General features: G+C 48.4%; 9 protein-coding genes across 9 annotated transcripts; 5 read left to right on the forward strand and 4 right to left on the reverse strand.

The window, feature by feature from the left end:
- Window positions 1-2,452: 2,452 nt before the first annotated feature.
- M430DRAFT_106348 (hypothetical protein) lies at window positions 2,453-4,097 on the forward strand (the record flags this gene model as incomplete). The annotated part of the gene is made up of 5 exons (XM_024861076.1): window positions 2,453-2,533; window positions 2,625-2,813; window positions 2,867-2,914; window positions 2,998-3,283; window positions 3,364-4,097. The coding sequence occupies 5 exons, from the start codon at window positions 2,453-2,455 to the stop codon at window positions 4,095-4,097; spliced, it is 1,338 nt and encodes a 445-aa protein (XP_024719335.1).
- Window positions 4,098-5,320: 1,223 nt separating this feature from the next.
- On the forward strand, window positions 5,321-7,082 carry M430DRAFT_268113 (hypothetical protein). The gene is made up of 3 exons (XM_024865453.1): window positions 5,321-5,502; window positions 5,576-5,917; window positions 5,968-7,082. Exons 1-3 carry the CDS (start codon window positions 5,392-5,394, stop codon window positions 6,925-6,927), a joined length of 1,413 nt encoding a protein of 470 aa, XP_024719336.1. The 5' UTR covers window positions 5,321-5,391; the 3' UTR covers window positions 6,928-7,082.
- Window positions 7,083-7,433: 351 nt separating this feature from the next.
- On the reverse strand, window positions 7,434-9,267 carry M430DRAFT_21253 (hypothetical protein; the record flags this gene model as incomplete). The annotated part of the gene is made up of 4 exons (XM_024864475.1): window positions 7,434-8,438; window positions 8,488-8,901; window positions 8,954-9,135; window positions 9,189-9,267. 4 exons carry the CDS (start codon window positions 9,265-9,267, stop codon window positions 7,434-7,436), a joined length of 1,680 nt encoding a protein of 559 aa, XP_024719337.1.
- Window positions 9,268-9,371: 104 nt separating this feature from the next.
- On the reverse strand, window positions 9,372-9,991 carry M430DRAFT_268122 (hypothetical protein). Its single transcript, XM_024865454.1, has one exon. It carries the CDS (start codon window positions 9,798-9,800, stop codon window positions 9,477-9,479), a length of 324 nt encoding a protein of 107 aa, XP_024719338.1. The 5' UTR covers window positions 9,801-9,991; the 3' UTR covers window positions 9,372-9,476.
- M430DRAFT_21254 (hypothetical protein) lies at window positions 9,985-10,560 on the reverse strand (the record flags this gene model as incomplete). Its single annotated transcript, XM_024864476.1, has 4 exons — window positions 9,985-10,177; window positions 10,232-10,299; window positions 10,366-10,491; window positions 10,546-10,560. 4 exons carry the CDS (start codon window positions 10,558-10,560, stop codon window positions 9,985-9,987), a joined length of 402 nt encoding a protein of 133 aa, XP_024719339.1.
- Window positions 10,561-11,507: 947 nt separating this feature from the next.
- Window positions 11,508-13,476, forward strand: M430DRAFT_144212 (hypothetical protein). Its single transcript, XM_024862874.1, has 4 exons — window positions 11,508-11,556; window positions 11,617-11,857; window positions 11,905-12,033; window positions 12,080-13,476. The coding sequence occupies exons 2-4, from the start codon at window positions 11,658-11,660 to the stop codon at window positions 13,320-13,322; spliced, it is 1,572 nt and encodes a 523-aa protein (XP_024719340.1). The 5' UTR covers window positions 11,508-11,556; window positions 11,617-11,657; the 3' UTR covers window positions 13,323-13,476.
- Window positions 13,477-14,049: 573 nt separating this feature from the next.
- On the forward strand, window positions 14,050-15,033 carry M430DRAFT_278386 (hypothetical protein; the record flags this gene model as incomplete). The annotated part of the gene is made up of 3 exons (XM_024865739.1): window positions 14,050-14,439; window positions 14,539-14,892; window positions 14,956-15,033. The coding sequence occupies exons 1-3, from the start codon at window positions 14,134-14,136 to the stop codon at window positions 15,031-15,033; spliced, it is 738 nt and encodes a 245-aa protein (XP_024719341.1). The 5' UTR covers window positions 14,050-14,133.
- A 731-nt stretch (window positions 15,034-15,764) lies between these two features.
- Window positions 15,765-17,279, forward strand: M430DRAFT_21257 (hypothetical protein; the record flags this gene model as incomplete). The annotated part of the gene is made up of 1 exon (XM_024864478.1): window positions 15,765-17,279. One exon carries the CDS (start codon window positions 15,765-15,767, stop codon window positions 17,277-17,279), a length of 1,515 nt encoding a protein of 504 aa, XP_024719342.1.
- A 973-nt stretch (window positions 17,280-18,252) lies between these two features.
- On the reverse strand, window positions 18,253-19,004 carry M430DRAFT_44127 (hypothetical protein; the record flags this gene model as incomplete). The annotated part of the gene is made up of 1 exon (XM_024867671.1): window positions 18,253-19,004. Exon 1 carries the CDS (start codon window positions 18,928-18,930, stop codon window positions 18,253-18,255), a length of 678 nt encoding a protein of 225 aa, XP_024719343.1. The 5' UTR covers window positions 18,931-19,004.
- Window positions 19,005-19,234: the final 230 nt, after the last annotated feature.

The following is a 19,234-nucleotide window of genomic DNA, read 5'->3' on the forward strand; positions in this document are numbered from 1 at the left end:
CAATCTGCCTTCGATCTGTTTGCTGTCAGCAATCTGTAAGAAAAACAATCCGTACGGAGAGATCTGAATAAAAAAAGAGAGAGAACAGAACCAAGCAATTGCTCAGACTCTGGGTGGCGATACTTTGTCGCAATCTGCCTTCGATCTGTTTGCTGTCAGCAACCTGTAAAATAAAACAATCTGTACGGAAAGATCTAGATAGATCGAGAGAGTGAACAGAACTAAGCAATTGCTCAGAACGCCGAGAGATGCGCATAAAGGTACAGATGTGCAATGTGACAATTAAACGCATCTCCGAGGAGAGAAGGAAATTTTTTTGTGGGAGGGAGGGAGGTAGGTATGTTTATACCCCCTCGCTTAGCCTCGAGCCCCTATATTCACGTCGCTCCCACTCACCGTCAAGCAGTTCGAAGCATCGGACATGCTACTGATGCTGCGGGAGATCATCCCGACGACATATTTACCGCGAATAATGGACAAGGTGCCGGTCATTCCTTAGGAAATCCCTCGAAGACGGGCCCAGAAGAGTTGCCAGCCCCAAAGTCAGTCGCTGAGTATCGACCTAGTCTGATACAAGAAGACACGGCTTTCTACGCCGCCATTCAGCTTTGCAAACAATACCTTGAGGAGAGGTCCCAAGGCAACGGCAACCGAAAAGCGAGCCCACTGTCTAGCAGAATATCAAGTAGGATCCCTTTTGTGATTTTCATTCAATATCTGACACTCTTCGTAGGATTTCCGAGTAAAGGCTCCCACACCTGATTTAGATCAAAGCTCACAAAGCATCAAATGTACACGAAGGGATATTTGCTCCACGAAAGACTCCCAAATCAGCAGACTGCATATTATGGGACAGGTCGGCTCCGAGACCTGGTGTTGAAGGCTACTTGAATGTTGGATTCCTCGAGGAACGACTGCGTCTCCTAATGCATCCTCTGTACAGCCGTGCTTGGGCTCTACAGGAATATGTTCCTTCTAAGAATCTACGGAAGAGACCAACTAGTCTGGCAGTGCAATGAAAGTGAACAGAAAGAGAGCGCCTGACCTAGCATTGACTTATTCGGAGGATCAACTGCCCGCACTACCAGGTCTTGCCATGTAAGTCGTTGTCCCATTGATGGCAGGTTTATTTACAAGAATAACATTTGAAAGGAGAACAGGCTAGCACATTGCTGGGTTGATATGTGGGAAGAAGGGTTCAGTGGTCTCTGCGATACTGTCTGCGATGTGGTGTCTTCGAGTTACTCATAACGAGGACTTTGATTGTAACCCAGACTGGCAATACTCCAGCTGAGTATCGACGGTGGGGGTGTTTTCTCATGATAAGGAGGACTGCTTTGATGGTTGTGGAAGCAAAATACTGTTATCATATGAACAACATGTCAACATCCCCCTCCGCCATTCCTGATACTGTTCGGGCCATTTTGTTTACCAGTCCATTTTGCTCCTCTTGTCGACTTATGAAGCAGACGCGGAAAGTCGACACGCTTAAGCGATATTCTTCACGTCTTTGAAATTTTATTCTATATTATCATAAAGAACGAGTACCTTTTTGCATTATGGTATCGAGCTGAGCACCGAATTTGATGAGAAATTGGAAATATACATATGCAGGCCGGAGAGTAAGCAACACTAGTTGGTAGAAACATGAAGAGATAGCTGACAAGATGCCAGATACTGGTCCGAGATTTCAGGGTCTTGGCGATGGGCTGATTCATCATGAAGGGAGACCCCGGAAGAAAGAAAACCCACTGAGATTGAATTCTACCAGAAGTTCTTGGTTAGCAGTGGGCATCCCCGGTCAAGATCGAAGTATTCTGTGATGAAAACAACAATCTGCGCCCGTCCACAAGACTAGCAACGGCTGAGATCTGGTCACGCTTGAAGCGGACCTCACACATATCTCGAGCTCGGACATGGACCCGACGATCACGGTGGGTGAGGATGGGCAGTGGTTTTATGTTGTGGCGGGTGCGGTCGAGGCGAGCTTCCGATATATGCGGCGAGGCGTTGTTGGAAGAGAAGAAAGCTGACTAAGACCCTTATCTCTTATCTCGTATCTCGTATCTCGTATATCTTATCTTGTATCTCTTATCTCGTATCTCTTCTCTCCCCCACTCTTCTTCCCCTCTTGCCCTCTCACCGCCATCTGAGATCCTCTTCCACGCATTCATCATCCATCATCCATCATCAAGAACCATCCATCAGGACCTCGCATCTTCCCATCGCCGTGGATCTCTGAATAGCTTCACCACTGCTGAGTAGGTAAGGCATAAAGTAAAGCAAAGCATCAAGAAGGCAGTACATTCGGACCCACAGCCTTATCGCCTGTCCACCGCGCGAAACCCTCGATAAAAGGCTTCTCCTCTTATTTATATTTATATATCTTGCAGTTATATTTGCATTTGCATTTTTATACATTTATTATTATATTATTAGATCTGTCGCCGTAATGGCGTCGGCCATCATGAATTTCGTCCAGCGCTTCAACACGCAACAGCAGCAGCGCGACACCAGCGACGAGTTAATCAAGGTACTGCCGTTCTTCTACTTGGTAGCCTACTACTAGTACCCTGTGCCAGACAGCGACGGAACCCTACTGACAAACACCGTGCCATAATTAGGATCTCATTCTATACTGCGAGAGGGTTGAGACCGCGCTCCGCGAGGAGAACGCCCATCTAACAGAAGAGCTCAAGAATGCGCAGCTGGATCTCGAGGACTCGCATCGCAGCAGGCGGGATCTGCAGGAGCAGCTCAGGATGGCGAGGGAACTGGTTAAGTCCAGTAAAGCGGACTGCGAGTCCATGAGAGTACGGACCGGCTCTCCCTCGCGGCGAGGGTTGCTGACTGAAAGGCATCGCAGAATCGAAATCCTTATATCCAGGTCTTGGTTGATGGCGATGGTATGATTGTACGTCCCTTGCTTCCCGTTCTACTCTCGTCCTTCTCCTGCCCTTCCCCACACACAGCCAGCTAATGCTTCTCGTCTCCCAGTTCAACAAAGACTTCGTCCGGCAGGGTGTCGAGGGAGGGAAACAAGCCGCGGGCGCCCTTCGGAATATCATCCTTGAACACTATGATCACATAGCGGACGACATCGAAGTTATGGTTAAAGTTTGCGCAAATGTTACAGGCTTATCAAGAGCTCTGGTTCGCGACGAGAGCCTCGAGAACGTTAATGTTTTCAGGGATTTTACTATCGGCTTTACACAGGGAAAAGCCTCATTTGAATTTCTGGACGTGGGCCATGGGAAGGAAAGAGCCGATTCCAAGATTAGAGGTATGGTCAAGACATGACGAGAGGGAGTCTTTGGCGTCTCCCTGGTAGGAGACTTTCGCTGATCATGACAGAATAATCAGAATTAATGCGCTGGCATCTTCGAAATCACAACTGCAAGCAAATCCTTTTGGGCATCTCGCACGACGCTGGTTATGCCCCATTTCTTGACGAAGTAGTTACCGCAGACGAGCGCAGTCGTATAGCCATAATCCAAGGTCCTCCCACCGTCCGCGAGCTCTCGGCAACCGGTCTACAAATTATAGATTTTAAACAGATATTCCGCCAGGAGAAACTCGTCAACCGGACCCTGTCCAACACATCACTTACGCTGCCTTCCACTTGGGCAGGTATCACCTCTAACTCTCCATCCAAGAATGGGGCGTCGGTGAAGCAACCAGTCCCTACCACTACCCCGGTCTGGAATCCGGGGCCAAGAGGCTTGGACGACCCTATCACTTTAAATACCGCCGCCCTGGATAAACTCCGGCGCAGAACCAACAATAAAAAAGTATGTAACAATCACTACCTGCGCGGGCCTTGTATCAAAGACGATTGCACCTTTATACACGACTTGGTGGACCTCACGGACGAAGAGCTCGACGCAGTCGCGTACTTGGCGCGGCAGAATCCCTGCCTCAAAGGCCAGGACTGCGAACAAGAGTATTGTATTTATGGACATCACTGCCCGTCTACAACCTTCAACAAGAAGGATAATGAGTGGCAATGCTCAGCTACGAATTGTCGCTTTGCAATTGATGCCCACCCACCTAACACGCTGACGAGGCGAAAGGAAAGATGGGAGAGGGAGAATTAACGTTATTGATCTCCCTACTATCTGACATTCCTCTCTTCAGAATGGCCACATCGACAGAGAGGAAAGTCCATTAATGCAGCCATTGCCAAATGTTCAGAGCTTTCATTTAATACCATTTTTTCTACCCCAAGTGGAGGATTGATTCCCCCGATTGGAAATTTCAAGATTTATATTAGGTCCTGCCCCGGAAACAAATTGATGAAGGCCTGACTGGCTGGCTGGACCGTTTGCTTTGTCTACGAAGTCGCTCTTGGGTGCGGGCGTTAATAATTTGATATTATGACTGACCGACCTGCCATCTGTGCGGGGAGAATGTCTATATTTATTATCACTTACTCACTCTTGACAGGATTACCTGTCTACTCGAGTATAGAGAGAGGTTGATCTGTGCATCGGAAGAATTCAACATCTTCCAACCCATGCGGGCAATACGCAGAAGACACATTCGCGAATACCTCTCTCGCAGTTACATTAGATTGACAGAAAATTTACTCCTTTTGTCACCTTGCTACCCTCTGCGCCTAACAGTGTATTTTCTCTACATAACGTTAGTAAGTACGAAGATGAGAGTACCCACTTGATCTTTTTAATAAGGCAAGGCGATATTTTTTGTTCACTCATGAAATCAGAACCTGTTTATCAATGCTTCATTTAAGCGCTTGTTCTATATATGTCTTTACTCATTAACCTTTCTTTTCACCAGTTGTTTTTTAGTTGTAAGTCACGTGAGGATTACCTCCTGCTTCACTTCTTTTGATCAAAGCGGACCTTCCTTTGTAAAAGTCAAGCAACTACTATCCTCTCGAGTTGACAAGAGATCGTTCATCTCTTGTTTATCTCCCTCGATAACAAGTGGAGTATCTCTTCTGTTTATCTCTTGAAAGACGCAACCATCACTAGCCGCGTTTAACTCCAATCCTTATCTTGCAAAACATCATTATGTTTTTTTCTTCTCCGAAAGGTAATCAAGAGAAGGGCACAGAGAACACCTCGAGCAAGGCCAGCCAGGTCCCTGATTTCCTCAGTAATCAAGTTATTCTAGGCACTCATGTACCTTCGCGCGTGCAGACGCAAGTAGGGCTTTGTGTTAAGCTGTTGGGGGCCCGCAAAGAAGTAAGGGGGATATTTTGCGAGGGAGATATTAAGACCGGAGACCTGATCTTCAAGATCAAGCATCCCCTGCTGACTATTGTATCCTTGTCCCTTTCAGACTTCCCCTTTGAAATGACTTGGGCTAACACTATCGCAGGTCGAAGACGGATCGCAACAATCTCGCTATACCTGTGACAACTGCATGGCAACTATCGCGCGCCTCAAAAACGGCAACAAACTCTGGACTGTCCCAGAAAAGGACCTCACCTTCCAAAAGTGCTCTGGATGCGAACAGGTTTACTACTGTAACAGGGTGCGTTCAGAACTCCTTCATCATCCGAAGATCTACTATCACACTGCTGGACCGAGACTGAATGTTGAACCAGATATGCCAAGTAGCAGCCTGGAGGCACCACCACAGATTCGAATGCGAGACATATGTTACCTTGAAATCCAAAACCGCGATTGATAACGTTGGCTGCGACCCTGTTCTCACCTTCAGCAACATCCGCTATATCATTCGTCTAGTTCTGCTTCACCACTCGGGAATAATTGGAGAGAATACCGAGACACAGTGGACAGAGTTTCTGAGTCTGTGTTTGTCAGCAATGTGGAGAAGAGAAAGTGATCCAACGTTGGCGGTTGATATTGACAACTTTGCGAGTACCATGAAGGATTTTCTGGATACGCGTCTGAGCGTTGAAGAACTCGCCTACCAACAATATGTCGTAGGCTTTCTCTCCCTTCTTCTAATTCGATCCTTACTGAGAAGCATTAGATGGTCCATAACAAGAAAAGTATCCTAGTTCCCCTCCTGAAAGGGAGCAGTAGGCTATACGATCCAGCGGTAAAGTCCCTCATACGGGTTGGACATTTTGTCGACCCCTTCGTATCCAGCATCAGACACTCTTGTGACCCCAATGCCTGGTACGTCTTTGATCACAACGAGCTTCAGGTCCGAGCATGCAAAGATATCCCGGCAGGCTCCGAGATCACCTTTTGCTATGCCGACGAGAGATATGATTACGAATCGCGAACCGCACAGCTCAAAGCTGTCTGGAATATCTCTTGCAGCTGTAGCCTCTGCGCAAAAGGCCCCCATGGGCCCACAGGAGATCTCCGCTGCCGTGTCATAGATTTGATCACTTCTAACCCCAAGCGACCGCCAACTCTCATCCCCGATATTGAGATGGCTATTGCAGATGTGCATAGCGCTGGCTTCGCATACGGTGCCGATCTGATGCGGCCTCTCTATCAGACCGCCATGCGCTCCTATCTTCACTGGAAACATTCCGCCAACATGCTCAAGATCTGTTTGATCATATATTTCTTGATAGAACCATCGACGGCGCCACCAACGCCCCTGAGTCAGCGTCTCAATACTTTGCTCCACATAATCTCGCTGTCGGATCCGCCGATCAAACTTGGGCTTTCTGCTCTGCCTCCGAGGGTGCAAGAACTGTTGGATGCCCTGCGTGTCAATTTTATGGAGCTTCTGGTTATAGGTACGGAAAAGTGTTATGGGAAGGAAAGTACCGTGGGTCTCTTTGAGAGGGACTCTTTTATGGCCTATGTGAAAGGGCAAGAGGCTGCGAAGAATGGCCATAATTCTGCCTTCACCCCTTTGGCCAAGAATAGTGAGCAGAGGGCCGTCTTTCTTGTGGGTCTTAATGAGTTGCTGGGGTGGGCTAGTATTCCGAAGATGACTGAGCAGCAACTGCTAAAGTTGGTCAGTTGAAACAGGGTTTTTTATGATATGAAGGACTGGGGCGCCGATGAGGAGTGTTGGGTTCAATTAGGATGGGTTGTTGGAAGAATCAGCGGGAGTTAGGACTAGGCGCACTGTTGTATTGTAACTTGTAGCGAATAAAAATGCATCGAATCCATCCCAGCCCTTAAGTTACATATCCGAATCCATGATTCTTGACGTAGAGATGTCGTGAGGCCTGAGAAGTGCGAAATGTTATGTGCCGTCCTACCTCTTGTTTCTCCAGTCAGTCAAAAGAGGTACCTTGGGGGGGCGTAATGAATAGGTAGTTCAAGTACTTTTGATTATGAAAGGCTAACTATTTACTACCATGCATATTATGTCCCAAGACTACCTTACCTATATATATGTTCTTCCAACTCCCAAGACGCTCAGTATGTATGACCCCAACCTACCTAGATACCTATTTTCATGACCCATGAACCCATGAACCCATGACGAGAAGAAAAGAAAATCGCTTTTCCATATATGATTCATTATACCTTCTCAACCACCGCTTCCCTCGCCATCCTCTCCCGCTCGATCGCCTCCTGTTCCTTCTCCTTGCGCTCTCGCAAATACGTACAGAACATGCTGCCCTCCCTCAGCACGTCCCCTTTCCACAGAAACATAAACGGCACGATACACATCCCCAGGCTCAGGAACCCTAGGAGCGAACTCGCCCACGCGACTCCGAGGTTGCGATACATCGGCGTAGCAGCGAACGGCAACACCGCGCCCGCGACGCTACGACAGCACGAGCTGGCTGCCATGGCCGACGCCGCGAAGATGTCGTACGCGTCCGTGAGATAGTTGAGGAGCGCCATGAAGATAAGCACATAGCCCATACCGAAGGGGATCCCCGCGAGCATCGGCACGTAGAAGGGGATGCTTGGTCTCGCGGTCCAGCCGAGCCAGAATAAAGCTACGACGTAGCAGGGCCCGCCGATACAGGCTAGTGGTAAACGACGGAATTCTTCTCTGCTCGTCCAGGGTTTGTGGAGACGTTGGGCGCGCTGGAGGTAGGAGTCGTAGCAGAGGAAGAGGCCCGTGGCGCATGCGGCCCCTGCGGCGATGGGGAGAAACATCAGCCCTGCGATTCCTGGGGATAGATGGTAGACGCCTTGGAAGATGATGGGGTAGGCTTCGAAGTACATGTAGAAGATCCCGTAGGCCACCGCGAGGTAGGCGCAGGTTGCGGCGACGATGAGTTCGAAATAGATCATACGCAAGGGACGAGTGAGCGTCACGGATACCATCTGCTTGAGTCCTTTCTTCTCGAGCTCTATAGGCGCGAAGATTTGGGAGTTGCCGGTGGCTTTGCGGAGGGCTGAGGCACGATTGGCGAGCAGGATAGGCCCGTAGGTTTCGGGGAGGAAGAGAAGGAGGACCATAGAGGCTCCGGCGAAGATGAGTCCAATCCAGAACGCCCACCTCCACCCTATGGTTGGCGCAACAAATCCAGATATCACAGGGGCGACGAGCGGTCCTACGCAAGTTCCCTGGAGGCTAGGTTAGATTTGAGGAGTAGGATATAAAGGAATAACTTACTCCAATGAACGCTGCGACGGCGCGTCCTCTTGTCACGGGGTCATCGTATAAATCCGCATAGATACCTCCGACGACGGCTATAGGACTACTGGCGTTGACTCCTGTAAGGAATCTAAACACTAGCATCCCTCCAAAATTGGGTGCCAGAGCACATGCCATTGTGAAAATCGTGAAAAGGATGAATGTCGAGATCATCATGATTCTCCTTCCATAAGTCTCAGACAACGGGCCAAACAACAAGGGTCCCAAAATATATCCGACTAGAAATATCGATATTGGCAGGATTTGAGCGGCGGAAGATGTGATGTGGAAATCATTGCTGATGAAAGGGATGGCGTTCGAGGGGAGTGAGGAACCCATAGTGCTGTTGATGACTATTGTCATCCCAATCACAACAATAAAGGCTTTCCTTTTCTGAGTGCCACGATCAGTATTCTCTCACAGATTGCAGTATCTGGAGTCATACAGCAGACCAGTTGTATGGGCATTCTGGATCTCCATCTTCCCAAGAAACGATTTTTTTCTGGAGTTCATGGACATTTGAAGTTGGCAAGTGAGCCTTCTGGCCTTCTCCTTCCACTTCATATCGCTCTCTCGCGTTTGCTTCATCGATCAATGAGGTTATTCGTGACAGTCCATTTTCCTGTGCTGGCTTTTGTCAATAATTGCCCTAACATTGAAGTGTCGGTAAGTAAACTCACCAGGTCCTTCAATACCCCCAGCGCCACGAAATTCTGTTTTCTGGGTTGAAGTAGACTCCGTCTTAATGATTGAAGACATGGTGATGAAGCTCCTTGCAAAGGCCACGACTTAAAGGGAGACTTGGGACCATTGTTCAGTGAGCACACAATACACAGAGCAGGTACTTATTTTTTTAACAAAACAATGTTGAATAGTGGGATGTGGAGCTTCCTTAATAGAAAGCCCCACGGGGCCCCCCTTCCCTTACTATGGACTGCATTGCCTTAACAAGTTGATTCCGCACATCGCTACCTATTGTTCCGACTATCAACCGAATGTCGATCTCCCAAGCTTCCAGGGGCCATGATAGAGAGCCTGATTGGCGAGCCGGCAGTTTGTGCCGAAAAACAACAGTGTCGAGAGGGATCATTTAGTTGCGGGTAGAAGACGGTGAACAGTACGGTACAGTACAGTAGTTGGGCAGTGCCAGCAAGGAGGCTAATATGGACTGGACCTTTGAACCTCAATAAGTCAACAAAGGCTCTTGCAGCAGTTGTTGGCTTTTGACCCACCAGAGTGGCTCTGGGAAAGCTGTCACCGTAACAAGAGGCCTTCGTGCAGAATCGCGGCATTCCGCCAAGTCGTCTTCACGAAGAACTGGACCGTGGCCCATTCAAGAACAGTAACGTGTCGCGCATATCATCGGGTCACGCCCTTCCAGATCACTCTCTTCATGTCTTCTTGTGTCACCGCTTGATGCTGTGTTTCCCAAGCAGGTCTCAGATGACGGGTATTTTTTTTTATATTTTCCGAAGGCTATGTTTCCAGGTTGATGCTCCGTCCGAATCGCGCATATAATTGGACCTTTAATTGCGACATTTCCTCTCTGACCGCGGCCAGCTTCTCCTCCACCGCAGATACTTCCTCCTCGATCCTGCTTGTCGACGTCGAGAGCATTTCTTGGGCTTCGGGCAGAGGTAACGAGATGAAAGAGTCTCCAATTTTGTAGCTGTTACAAATTAGAAGTCAGCGGGAGGCCTCAAAATAGTTGTAGGTGACATACGGTATCATGTCCTCTTCGTCGGCCAACTCCAATTCGTTCGAGACATCATCGAGGTCCTCTTTCTCTTTCTGCAGCGGAATATGGAGTCAGCGAGTGCATCGCATATGTAACTGCAGAGGCCTTGGGCGACCAACATGTTTTGCCTTCAGCTCCTCCTCGAGCACAATCTCCCGTTGGTGCAGTCGAGAGAATTTGTTGATCTTGTCTTGGTCTTCTCTCCGGACTTCAACCTCGTCTCCCCCTTCGTCTTCTTTTGAGAGCTGGAAACGTTATCAGCTTGAGTAACTACCTGCCTCAAAGGACGAGTTACGTACCATTCGACGCTGCATGGCGGGCTGCTTTGTGATGTATGTAGAGCTTAGAATGCGCTGCGGGTGAACTGGCACTGCGAGCGAGCAAACAGGGCAAACGAGATCGAATATTGATGCCTGAGGTATCAAGGTGGAATTTCCATTTTGCATCTCCCACTCACTCTTCACGACCCTTCAACTACCTGAAAATCTGGGAATCTGGGGATTTGATTTGGAGCAATAGTCACTGTCTATCAGGCTTACTATTGGAGTGCCGACTAGATCAGACTTAACTCCTTACTTATTGTTTGCACTCTTCTCTCTTCAAAGTTCTTCAAAGTATCTTTCTTGACAGTACCTCTCTGCCACAGCGTTTCTTTCATGTATCTCTATCTCCCAACTCTCTTCTATCAGTCTACAATCAATGCATATGGCGGGTGTAAGCAAGTGCAAATTCACATGCCTCTTCTTTGTCCCGGATGTTTAAAAGATTCTACTGTTCAAAGAGCCATGGCAGTGCAGGGCAGTCTCTGTTGCTTGTACACAGAATTCCTCATCAGGTAGAGGATCGCTCGTGCATTTGACAGTTCCCAAGGCCTCTGTGCCTCACTTCCCTTGGGCCAGGCACCGCGAGACCCTCGGTTTCTTGACATGCTTTTGGTTGGAAATGTCACCATCATCCCCAGTAAGTATTCGTTCATTGGCCATTGAAACCCCTGCTCTCGTTGACCCTGGCTATCTCCTGGCAGCTCTTATCAGCCCGAGCGGGGGATGTTACTTCAGATGTTACTAGCTGCTCAAGTCGTCAGTTATTTGCTTATCTTTCAATCTGATGTTATATCTATCACATCCTACCGCATTTTTCATTCTCCTCCTCCTCGGATTTCAGCAGCGAGACCTGTTGGCACCAAATAGGAATCATGACTTCGACAACCGGTGCAGAAATCAACATGGATTTGGAGAAGTCTACGAGCAGGCGTTCTAACGTTCCCGATAAAGCTCTCCTCGCAAGCGAAGCTGATGCCGAGCTTCTGGGTGAGTATTCGAGGTCTGCCCTGGAAGTCGTGAGCCCATGCTGACGGCGCAACACATCAGCCAAACTAGGATACAAACAAGAGCTTCGTCGTAACTTCACCATGGTCGAGGTCTTTGGCATCGCCTTCAGTATAATGGGGCTTCTCCCATCAATCGCATCTACACTCTCCTTCTCCATCCCTGCTGGACCTGCTGGCATGGTATGGGGCTGGTTTGTTGCGTCCATGTTTATCTTCATCGTGGGAGTCGCTATGGCCGACCTTGGCTCTGCAATGCCCACGTCCGGAGGTCTATATTGGTGGTAAGACCAATGCTTCGTTAATATCAGAAGTCCACTGATTGCCCAAGGACACATTACTTTGCTTCGCCAAAAACTCGCAATGCTCTAAGCTTCTTGGTTGGATATTCAAATAGTCTTGGTTTGATTGGAGGGCTCTGCAGTATTGATTATGGCTTTGCATTGATGTTCTGTTCAGTGTAAGCGGACTCTCCCCGTATTCGAAATGCCTGCTCACAAGTTCAGCATTGTCGTCTCCCGTGATGGCAACTGGACCCCGTCTAATGGAGTCGTTTATGCTGTCTTCCTCGCCTGTGTCATCTGTCACGGTGTTCTAGCCTCGACACTGTCCAAAATAATGGGAAAATTACAAACAGTCTTCGTTGCTATGAATCTGATCCTCATCCTCGCCACCATCATTGCTCTTCCAGTCGGCAAGCATATCAACTCATCTCCGCGCAACGACGGGCACTATATTTTCGCCCAACTCGAAAACCTTACCACCTGGCCAACAGGTTGGTCCTTTATGCTGGCATGGCTCTCCCCTATCTGGACTATCGGAGCTTTTGATTCCTGTGTGCATATCAGTGAGGAGGCATCAAATGCTGCCAAGGCCGTGCCATACGGAATCATGATGTCCATCGGCTCCTGCTGGGTCCTAGGATTCGTGATCTTGATTGTTATCGCAGCGTGCATCAATCCCGACCTGGAATCTGTCCTCGGTAGCTCCTTCGGCCAGCCCATGGCACAGATTTACTACGACGCCGTCGGCAAAAAAGGAACTCTTGGCCTGATGTCCCTGTTGTTTATCGTCCAATTCCTGATGGGCCTCTCCATTCTCGTCGCCGCCTCCCGTCAAACCTGGGCCTTCTCCCGTGATGGCGCCCTCCCATTTTCCACGTTCTTCCGTCCAATATCCAAATCATTGGGGTATATCCCCTTCCGCTGTATCTGGGGCTGCGTCCTCCTCGCCGCCATTCTCGGACTTCTCTGTCTGATTGCCTCCGCCGCTGCCTCTGCCCTCTTCTCTCTTGCTGTTGCTGGCAACAATGTGGCGTGGGGACTTCCCATATTCTGCCGCGTTGTCTGGGGCCAACATAAATTCGTCCCAGGACCCTTCTATACCGGTGATCGTCTATCTCCCATCATTGCCTGGGTTGCGATCATCTTCCTCATTTTCGGCATCATACTCGCCATGTTCCCAGATGGGGGGCCCGACCCTACCCCGCAGACTATGAACTATACTGTCGTGATCAACATGGCTGTCTGGGGAGGAGCTCTCGCGTATTATTTCATCGACGCAAGAAAGTGGTTTACCGGACCGAAGATGACTATCGATGTTTCGACGATGAGTGAGGAGCAACAGGAGACCGTAGCAGCTGAGGGATTGGAGGTTGTAGCTGAAGGGGGCACCGCGAAGGTTGTGCCCCACAAAGTTAATGAGGAGAAGATAGGCGAAAAGGGTGATAGTGGTGCTGATTCTGCTTGAAAGTGAGTTTTCGTGCATTCCCAGTTGTAAAGAGAACATCCTCCGGAAGATCTCATGAGTGAATGAATATGAGAGTTAGAGTCATCTTGCCACCTAGCAGTGGGAGGTTGTACAATGTCAACGATGTGTTCACTGTGCCTAGTCGTGCTTTGCTCCAAAATCCAACTTTAGATGGGAGGCAAACATGAAGACATTCAGAAGACGAGAAAGTTCAGTCGCTCTCTCCTGTCGCCAAACTCTTGAAATCGTTCCAGGAATTGAAGACAGGGAAATTGCCTCCAGGAAATTTACAGCGTGGGGTTAGAACTTCCTTCATCTCACAGGCTGAAACTGAGAGGGAGTACCCTGTGATCGTAGCCGCAGAAACCCCTATTCGAAACGAGTCCGCGCAATAGCCCCAGGGAAATTGATGGTGGCATACATGATTGGACAATTATCTTGCAAATTCAGAATAGAGAGAGAGAAGTAATAGGTTACTATCATGTGGCTGAGTTTTAGCAGCAGCAACTCAAGAGGTAGATGTTGTAGCCAAAGCTCCTACCCTCCCGTTGTTTTTTTAAGTTTTCGCTTGATGCAGTGATGAAAGTGAGAAGATCTCCAAAGAGCGAGGAATCTCATCTTTAACCCTTGGTTACGCGCATGTCTTCAGCCTCATAGATATATTCAGTCAGTTTGGGTACTTCTATGTTTATTTACTCGCGTTATTAGGATATGTGCTTCGCGTACAGCCGCGTAGAACGAGGACGACAACAACAACAACGGAGACCGAAAACCTCAACAGAAGATATCAAGAACAACAACCAAGATTGACATGCTCGCCACTATGAGCTCCAGACAAAGAAAAGGCCGGGATGGCTTTTTCGTCAAGGAAACACCTTCTTTGACGGGTACTACTGGTGATATTCATACCTGGTTCGCGGGTTGGCATCTTGACAATGACTTCTCCGTTACCAAGACCAATGAGTTTGTTGATATCCTCCGCAACCTCAGCTGGACTGCGGCTGATCTTCGTCAACTGTCTGTTCAAGAACTTTTAGCCGGCCTCAATGCCTGCGGTTACAACTTTGAGTGGGCTGCTCGATTTGCTGCCGATATGCAGAGAGCTATTACCTTGAAGGTTCGTTTTATTTTGTTATTATCTGGATTCGATATTCAGAAGCTCTACGATTACTCAACTCGTGATATTGTATCTACAACCTTGCTGACTCTGGAACAGGATCTGATTAGCCTCCGTCCCGAGATAAAAGACCACGATCTCCCAATGATCAGAATCTCTCCCAACAAACGTTTTATCCGCGAACTCCCTGGCGTTACCGCTACTGAAACTGAGGTTCGTGCCTGGCTCAATCTTTGGTTCAATCACCGTCCTAGGGAACCCGAATTCAAGCTCTTCGCTACCAAGTTTGAGTACCAGGCCCCCGAATCCCTTGTCGGTGAAGTCCCCTGGAACGGCGCCCGCCTTCTTTTCTTGACGACCAATGATCTAGATCGGTCAATCCTGGGCCGCAACCTTAGACCCGTCTACAGACGTGCCTTGGCAGCGGATATTCGTGCAGCTAGACAGAAGTTGGTATGGAAGACCCAAACGTTCTTGGAAACTCATTCAGAGAAGCAAGCTAACTTTTGAATATAGAAGGATAATATTGGCCAGAAGGCGTGGAAGAACTTAATCAGGGATCATAAGGGCGCGAGGCAAAGACACTCGGTGTAGAGACATATGCATAAGGCGTCCTCGGATCAACAGCGGGATGGTTGTTCCTTCTTGCTACACCGGAGTTTGGCTTACGCTCTATGCGTCGCTTATTGCTTTATTGCTGCTTCTACGACGGATGCTGATGTACTGGGGAATATCGCGGCTGCTTTCTGGCTTTCGTAGCGATATTATCATACGAAGGATTGACGATGCTAGGGACATGGACTGGGTTAGGCGACTATGCTAGAAAATGAACAACTCTCTACTTTCAGACTTCTCTTGCTTCTAATTGTGAAAGATTACAGTACTATAGACGTTGGCTGTTTATTATGGATACTATCCTCCGAGGAGTTATTTGAAGACTTGCAATAAAGATACTACTTCGAAGGGGACTTGATCCCTTTACTGACTTGGGCTCAGCTTCAGCATGTGTAAGGAAAAGCTACGGAATCTTATATGTGTAAAGAGAATCCCCAAAAGATTAAATTGGCCTTTTCTTTGTTCATGATTCAGTCTTCTTGGTGAGGAGTCGTTTGAATAACCTACTTTTTGACCCGGAAAGAGCCTTCGCTTAAAAAGGGGCTCCTACGAAAGGAGGTAAACATTTCGGACAGAAACACACGACGTGTCTTTACCCAGGCACGATTATTCATTCCTTTGCCCTATATCGACACTAAATGGAACTTCTCAGAAATACACCCGAATCCTAGCAATCCGCAACCACAACAACAACACGCATCTCTTTCAAGATGTACAAACAAGGTTACTCCGAACTTCAGCAGCCAGAGTTCGAGGATTCTTGCAACCACCTCCCTCCTGCACCAGCTGCACAAGGCAGCTCTTCTCCCGCCATGGAAAACAGACCAGAGACCGAAAGCGGATCGGAGATCGAAAGCGGATCAGAGATTGAAAGCAGATCAGACAACGACGAGGATACCATCATGCAATCACCAGCAGCTCCTCCCATGACTGAATATGTCCCAGACCCCACATTCGAACCCTTCGTAAACCACTTCCCCCCCAACCGACGCGTTAATCCTCTTGTCACGCAGTGGCTCCGCAACTGGTTCATTCTGGCCGATATCTTCGCAGACGATCTCGCAGTCAAGAAGTTCCTATCCACCATCACCATCACGGGTTTCCATCTACGCGTCTTCAATGAGCGAGGTATCAGACAATACTTCGTGATCAAGAATATGTTGTGTGGTGGCACATCTCCTGCCGGACAGATGGGACCGCTGTTTGACGCTGAAGTGATTGGGAGATTGATAGGGGATGTATTGGAGGCTCGGAGAAGGGCCATGGCATGCCGCAATCAGGATTGGGATGAGATGTATGAGGATACGAGAAGGATGTTGGGAATGACTAGCGAAGATTTGTTGGAGGAGCTGTTTGGTGAGGTGGAGAATGAGATTAGTGACAGTGAGGATGAGGGTCAGAGTAAGCTTTGGCACAAGCACGGCGATGAGCTGTGGGAGGGACAGCAGCTACAGCGCTTGGGTGACTTATGGGCACCAGAGCATAGCTTTGACTCGATGAGACCGATAACAGAGACTGGACCTGGAGAGCCGACATCGTTTAGAGGCTTTACCTTTCCACTTGCACCCCCTCCCGACAGACCCTTTCCTCATCCGACGAGAATCGACGAATCCAACAAGAAGGGAAAAGGCAAGGCCAAGAATAGGGGAAACGGTAAGGGAAAAGATACTGATGAGGGAAAAGGCAAAGGAAAGGAAACAGAAGATTCAGACTCAGACTCCTTCGAGAAAGCGTACGAGAGACAGCAAGAGTTCAGGAAGAGGCGCCTCCGGAAATTCCGAGACATGTTTAGGGACGTTCAAGCAGGCATCCGACAATCTTATGATGAAACAACAGCCATAATCCAGGGCTCAAGCAACGGGGGGACGGTGGCAGAGTCATCATCATCCGCTTCGGCACGCGCAGTCATCGAGGAAGATGATGATGAATCAGATCTCACCGACGGGGAAATTGAGTACAGAGAAGAATTCTATATGAGATTCTTTGGCTCGCACGCCTTCCTGGAAGATGAGTCTGATGCCGATGCTGGTGACAGTGAGGATGAAGAGGATGAAGATAATGAGGATGAGGAAGATAATGAGGGTGAACAGGATATTGAGGAAGAAAGAGGTAATGAGGGTGAAGAAGATAATGATGAAGAGGACTTCGAGGATGATGAGGATGAGTATGAAGACGAAGAGCTGTATGTGGATTATGGAGAGTTGATTACATATCCAAGATATTGAGAATGGAAAGGCGGAAAACGACAGAAGAAATGAGATGTGTAAGGAGCATGGGGATAGGGATCATGTAGCCATAAAGACCGAGGAGACGAACATGAAGGCAAGGATCCCAACATTTGAAGACTGAGATAGTGTACGGTTGGAGACGGAACCAAACGATCAGGTGCTCCCTTGCATCGTCTTGTACAGAGTTTATAGCTTCGGATGCTTGTTAGATTACACAGAGAGAAATCACACAAATTGCAAATTTCATTACTCTATCCCAGCTAATATAAAGGCACTATATCCTCCATTACTTTCAGCTTAGAGAAGACAGGCGTGATACCCTTAGAGACAAGCAAGCTACAAATACACCTACGCATTTTCTAAATATCGATCATTTGATGAACTAGACTTAAAATACCTTACAGTTGCGTAGGTAGAGAAAACAAAGTAAAAATAAGAGGTACTGATTAACTCATCCGGCCTTACTCATATTCCCTAGAATAGCAGTCGTTAATTGGTGGTTTGTTCTGATGGGTCTTGTGCCTAGTTGCGGAAGGACAGTGGGGAACGGGAAGTCGGGGAATGGGGCGAGGAGAGGCAGAGACGTCATCATGGTGGGCGAAGAGGGATAGGACTCAGCCTAGACATGTCTTTTTTGTCAGAGCTGCGTGACGCGCAGAGGTACTATATGCCATGGATAGAGAGAAGATGCGGATTTTAACTCCTGATACTTTAGATTGAGGAGAGTCTGCTTTGAGTTGGTGAAATGGATTCAGTGGAATTAAACTCCTGCGATGATAAAGGCCCATCGATCGCTAATGTACAAATACAAGTTCGAATCCAGAAACTCTGGTCGTTCCATGCATATTCTGAAGTCGTCAATTCCTCAAGCTCATCTATACCTTAGCGAAATCTGTATTATTCCGCCTTCATGTATACCTCTTGACTCGTTCCGCATACAGACGATCCCGGTCTATCCATTCATCTATCTTCACTTCATGTCGACGCTTCTCTGGGGGTCGACTCGCTCGGGTCGAATATCCTTTGTCTGTGCATGCTCAAACCTCTCGCTCAGAACCCGCGGGCTGTGTTTATGCAGCTCCTCGTAATGTGGCAATTCGGCCTGGTACCGCTTTTCGATCTCCTGCAGCCGTTGATGCTCCTTCATGATTTCCTCATGGCGAGCTTTGAGCTCCTTGGCTGATCGTCGACGGGCACGCCATCTAGAGAAGGGAATTACCATAGTCAGCGGCATGCACAGACACGAGGGCTCAGACGTGAGATCAGCGCGAGGGATTGCAGGGATGAAGGTTTGATGCATGGAGCAGGTGGAATTATGAGGAGAGTTGGTTGGAGGATGGTGAGACTGATTTTCATCGTCTTGGCCTGGAGCTGCAAACCCCCCAATATCTCCTGAGAGTTGGTGCCGAAGCCGCTCATCCCTTGAAGTTGGCTGTGTTCTATCGCCTTGGGAATTCTCTCGTCGTGAGGCTTGTTGTCTGTATGCCTCAAGCTCGTATGCTTCTCGCCCGAATGAAAAGCCAAGGCCTTCGCACGGCAGACGGCCCCAGGTATAGTCCATATTGACAGCATCTTCGAAGGGGGCTGTACCGAATCCTCTACACGAGAGTCGGCGGAATATATAACGATTGCAATCGCCATGTGACATGAGGTGCCTGAACGGGAGAGAACTACAGACCCGTAACGCGGCGTGTGATGTCAAAAATGTGGGGGATGCCTTTTGACGGGCGAAAGAAATGTATACAAGGAACTGATAACATGGCGATGGCATGTGAGTACTCACTTGCTAAGAGGCATAGTTGAAGCTTTAAAGCAGTAAAAATAGAGCAGAAGCAGTCTTGTACCTGACTTGGACGAACACGCGACCAAGGAACGTAGAATTCAGGGTATCTTTGCAGGGTCCAGAGAGATGACAATGTTTCCGTGACAGTATGATAGTCAGACAATTGGGG

This window comes from Amorphotheca resinae, assembly GCF_003019875.1.
Source record: "Amorphotheca resinae ATCC 22711 unplaced genomic scaffold M430scaffold_9, whole genome shotgun sequence".
Taxonomy (NCBI): Eukaryota; Fungi; Ascomycota; class Leotiomycetes; order Helotiales; family Amorphothecaceae; genus Amorphotheca; species Amorphotheca resinae.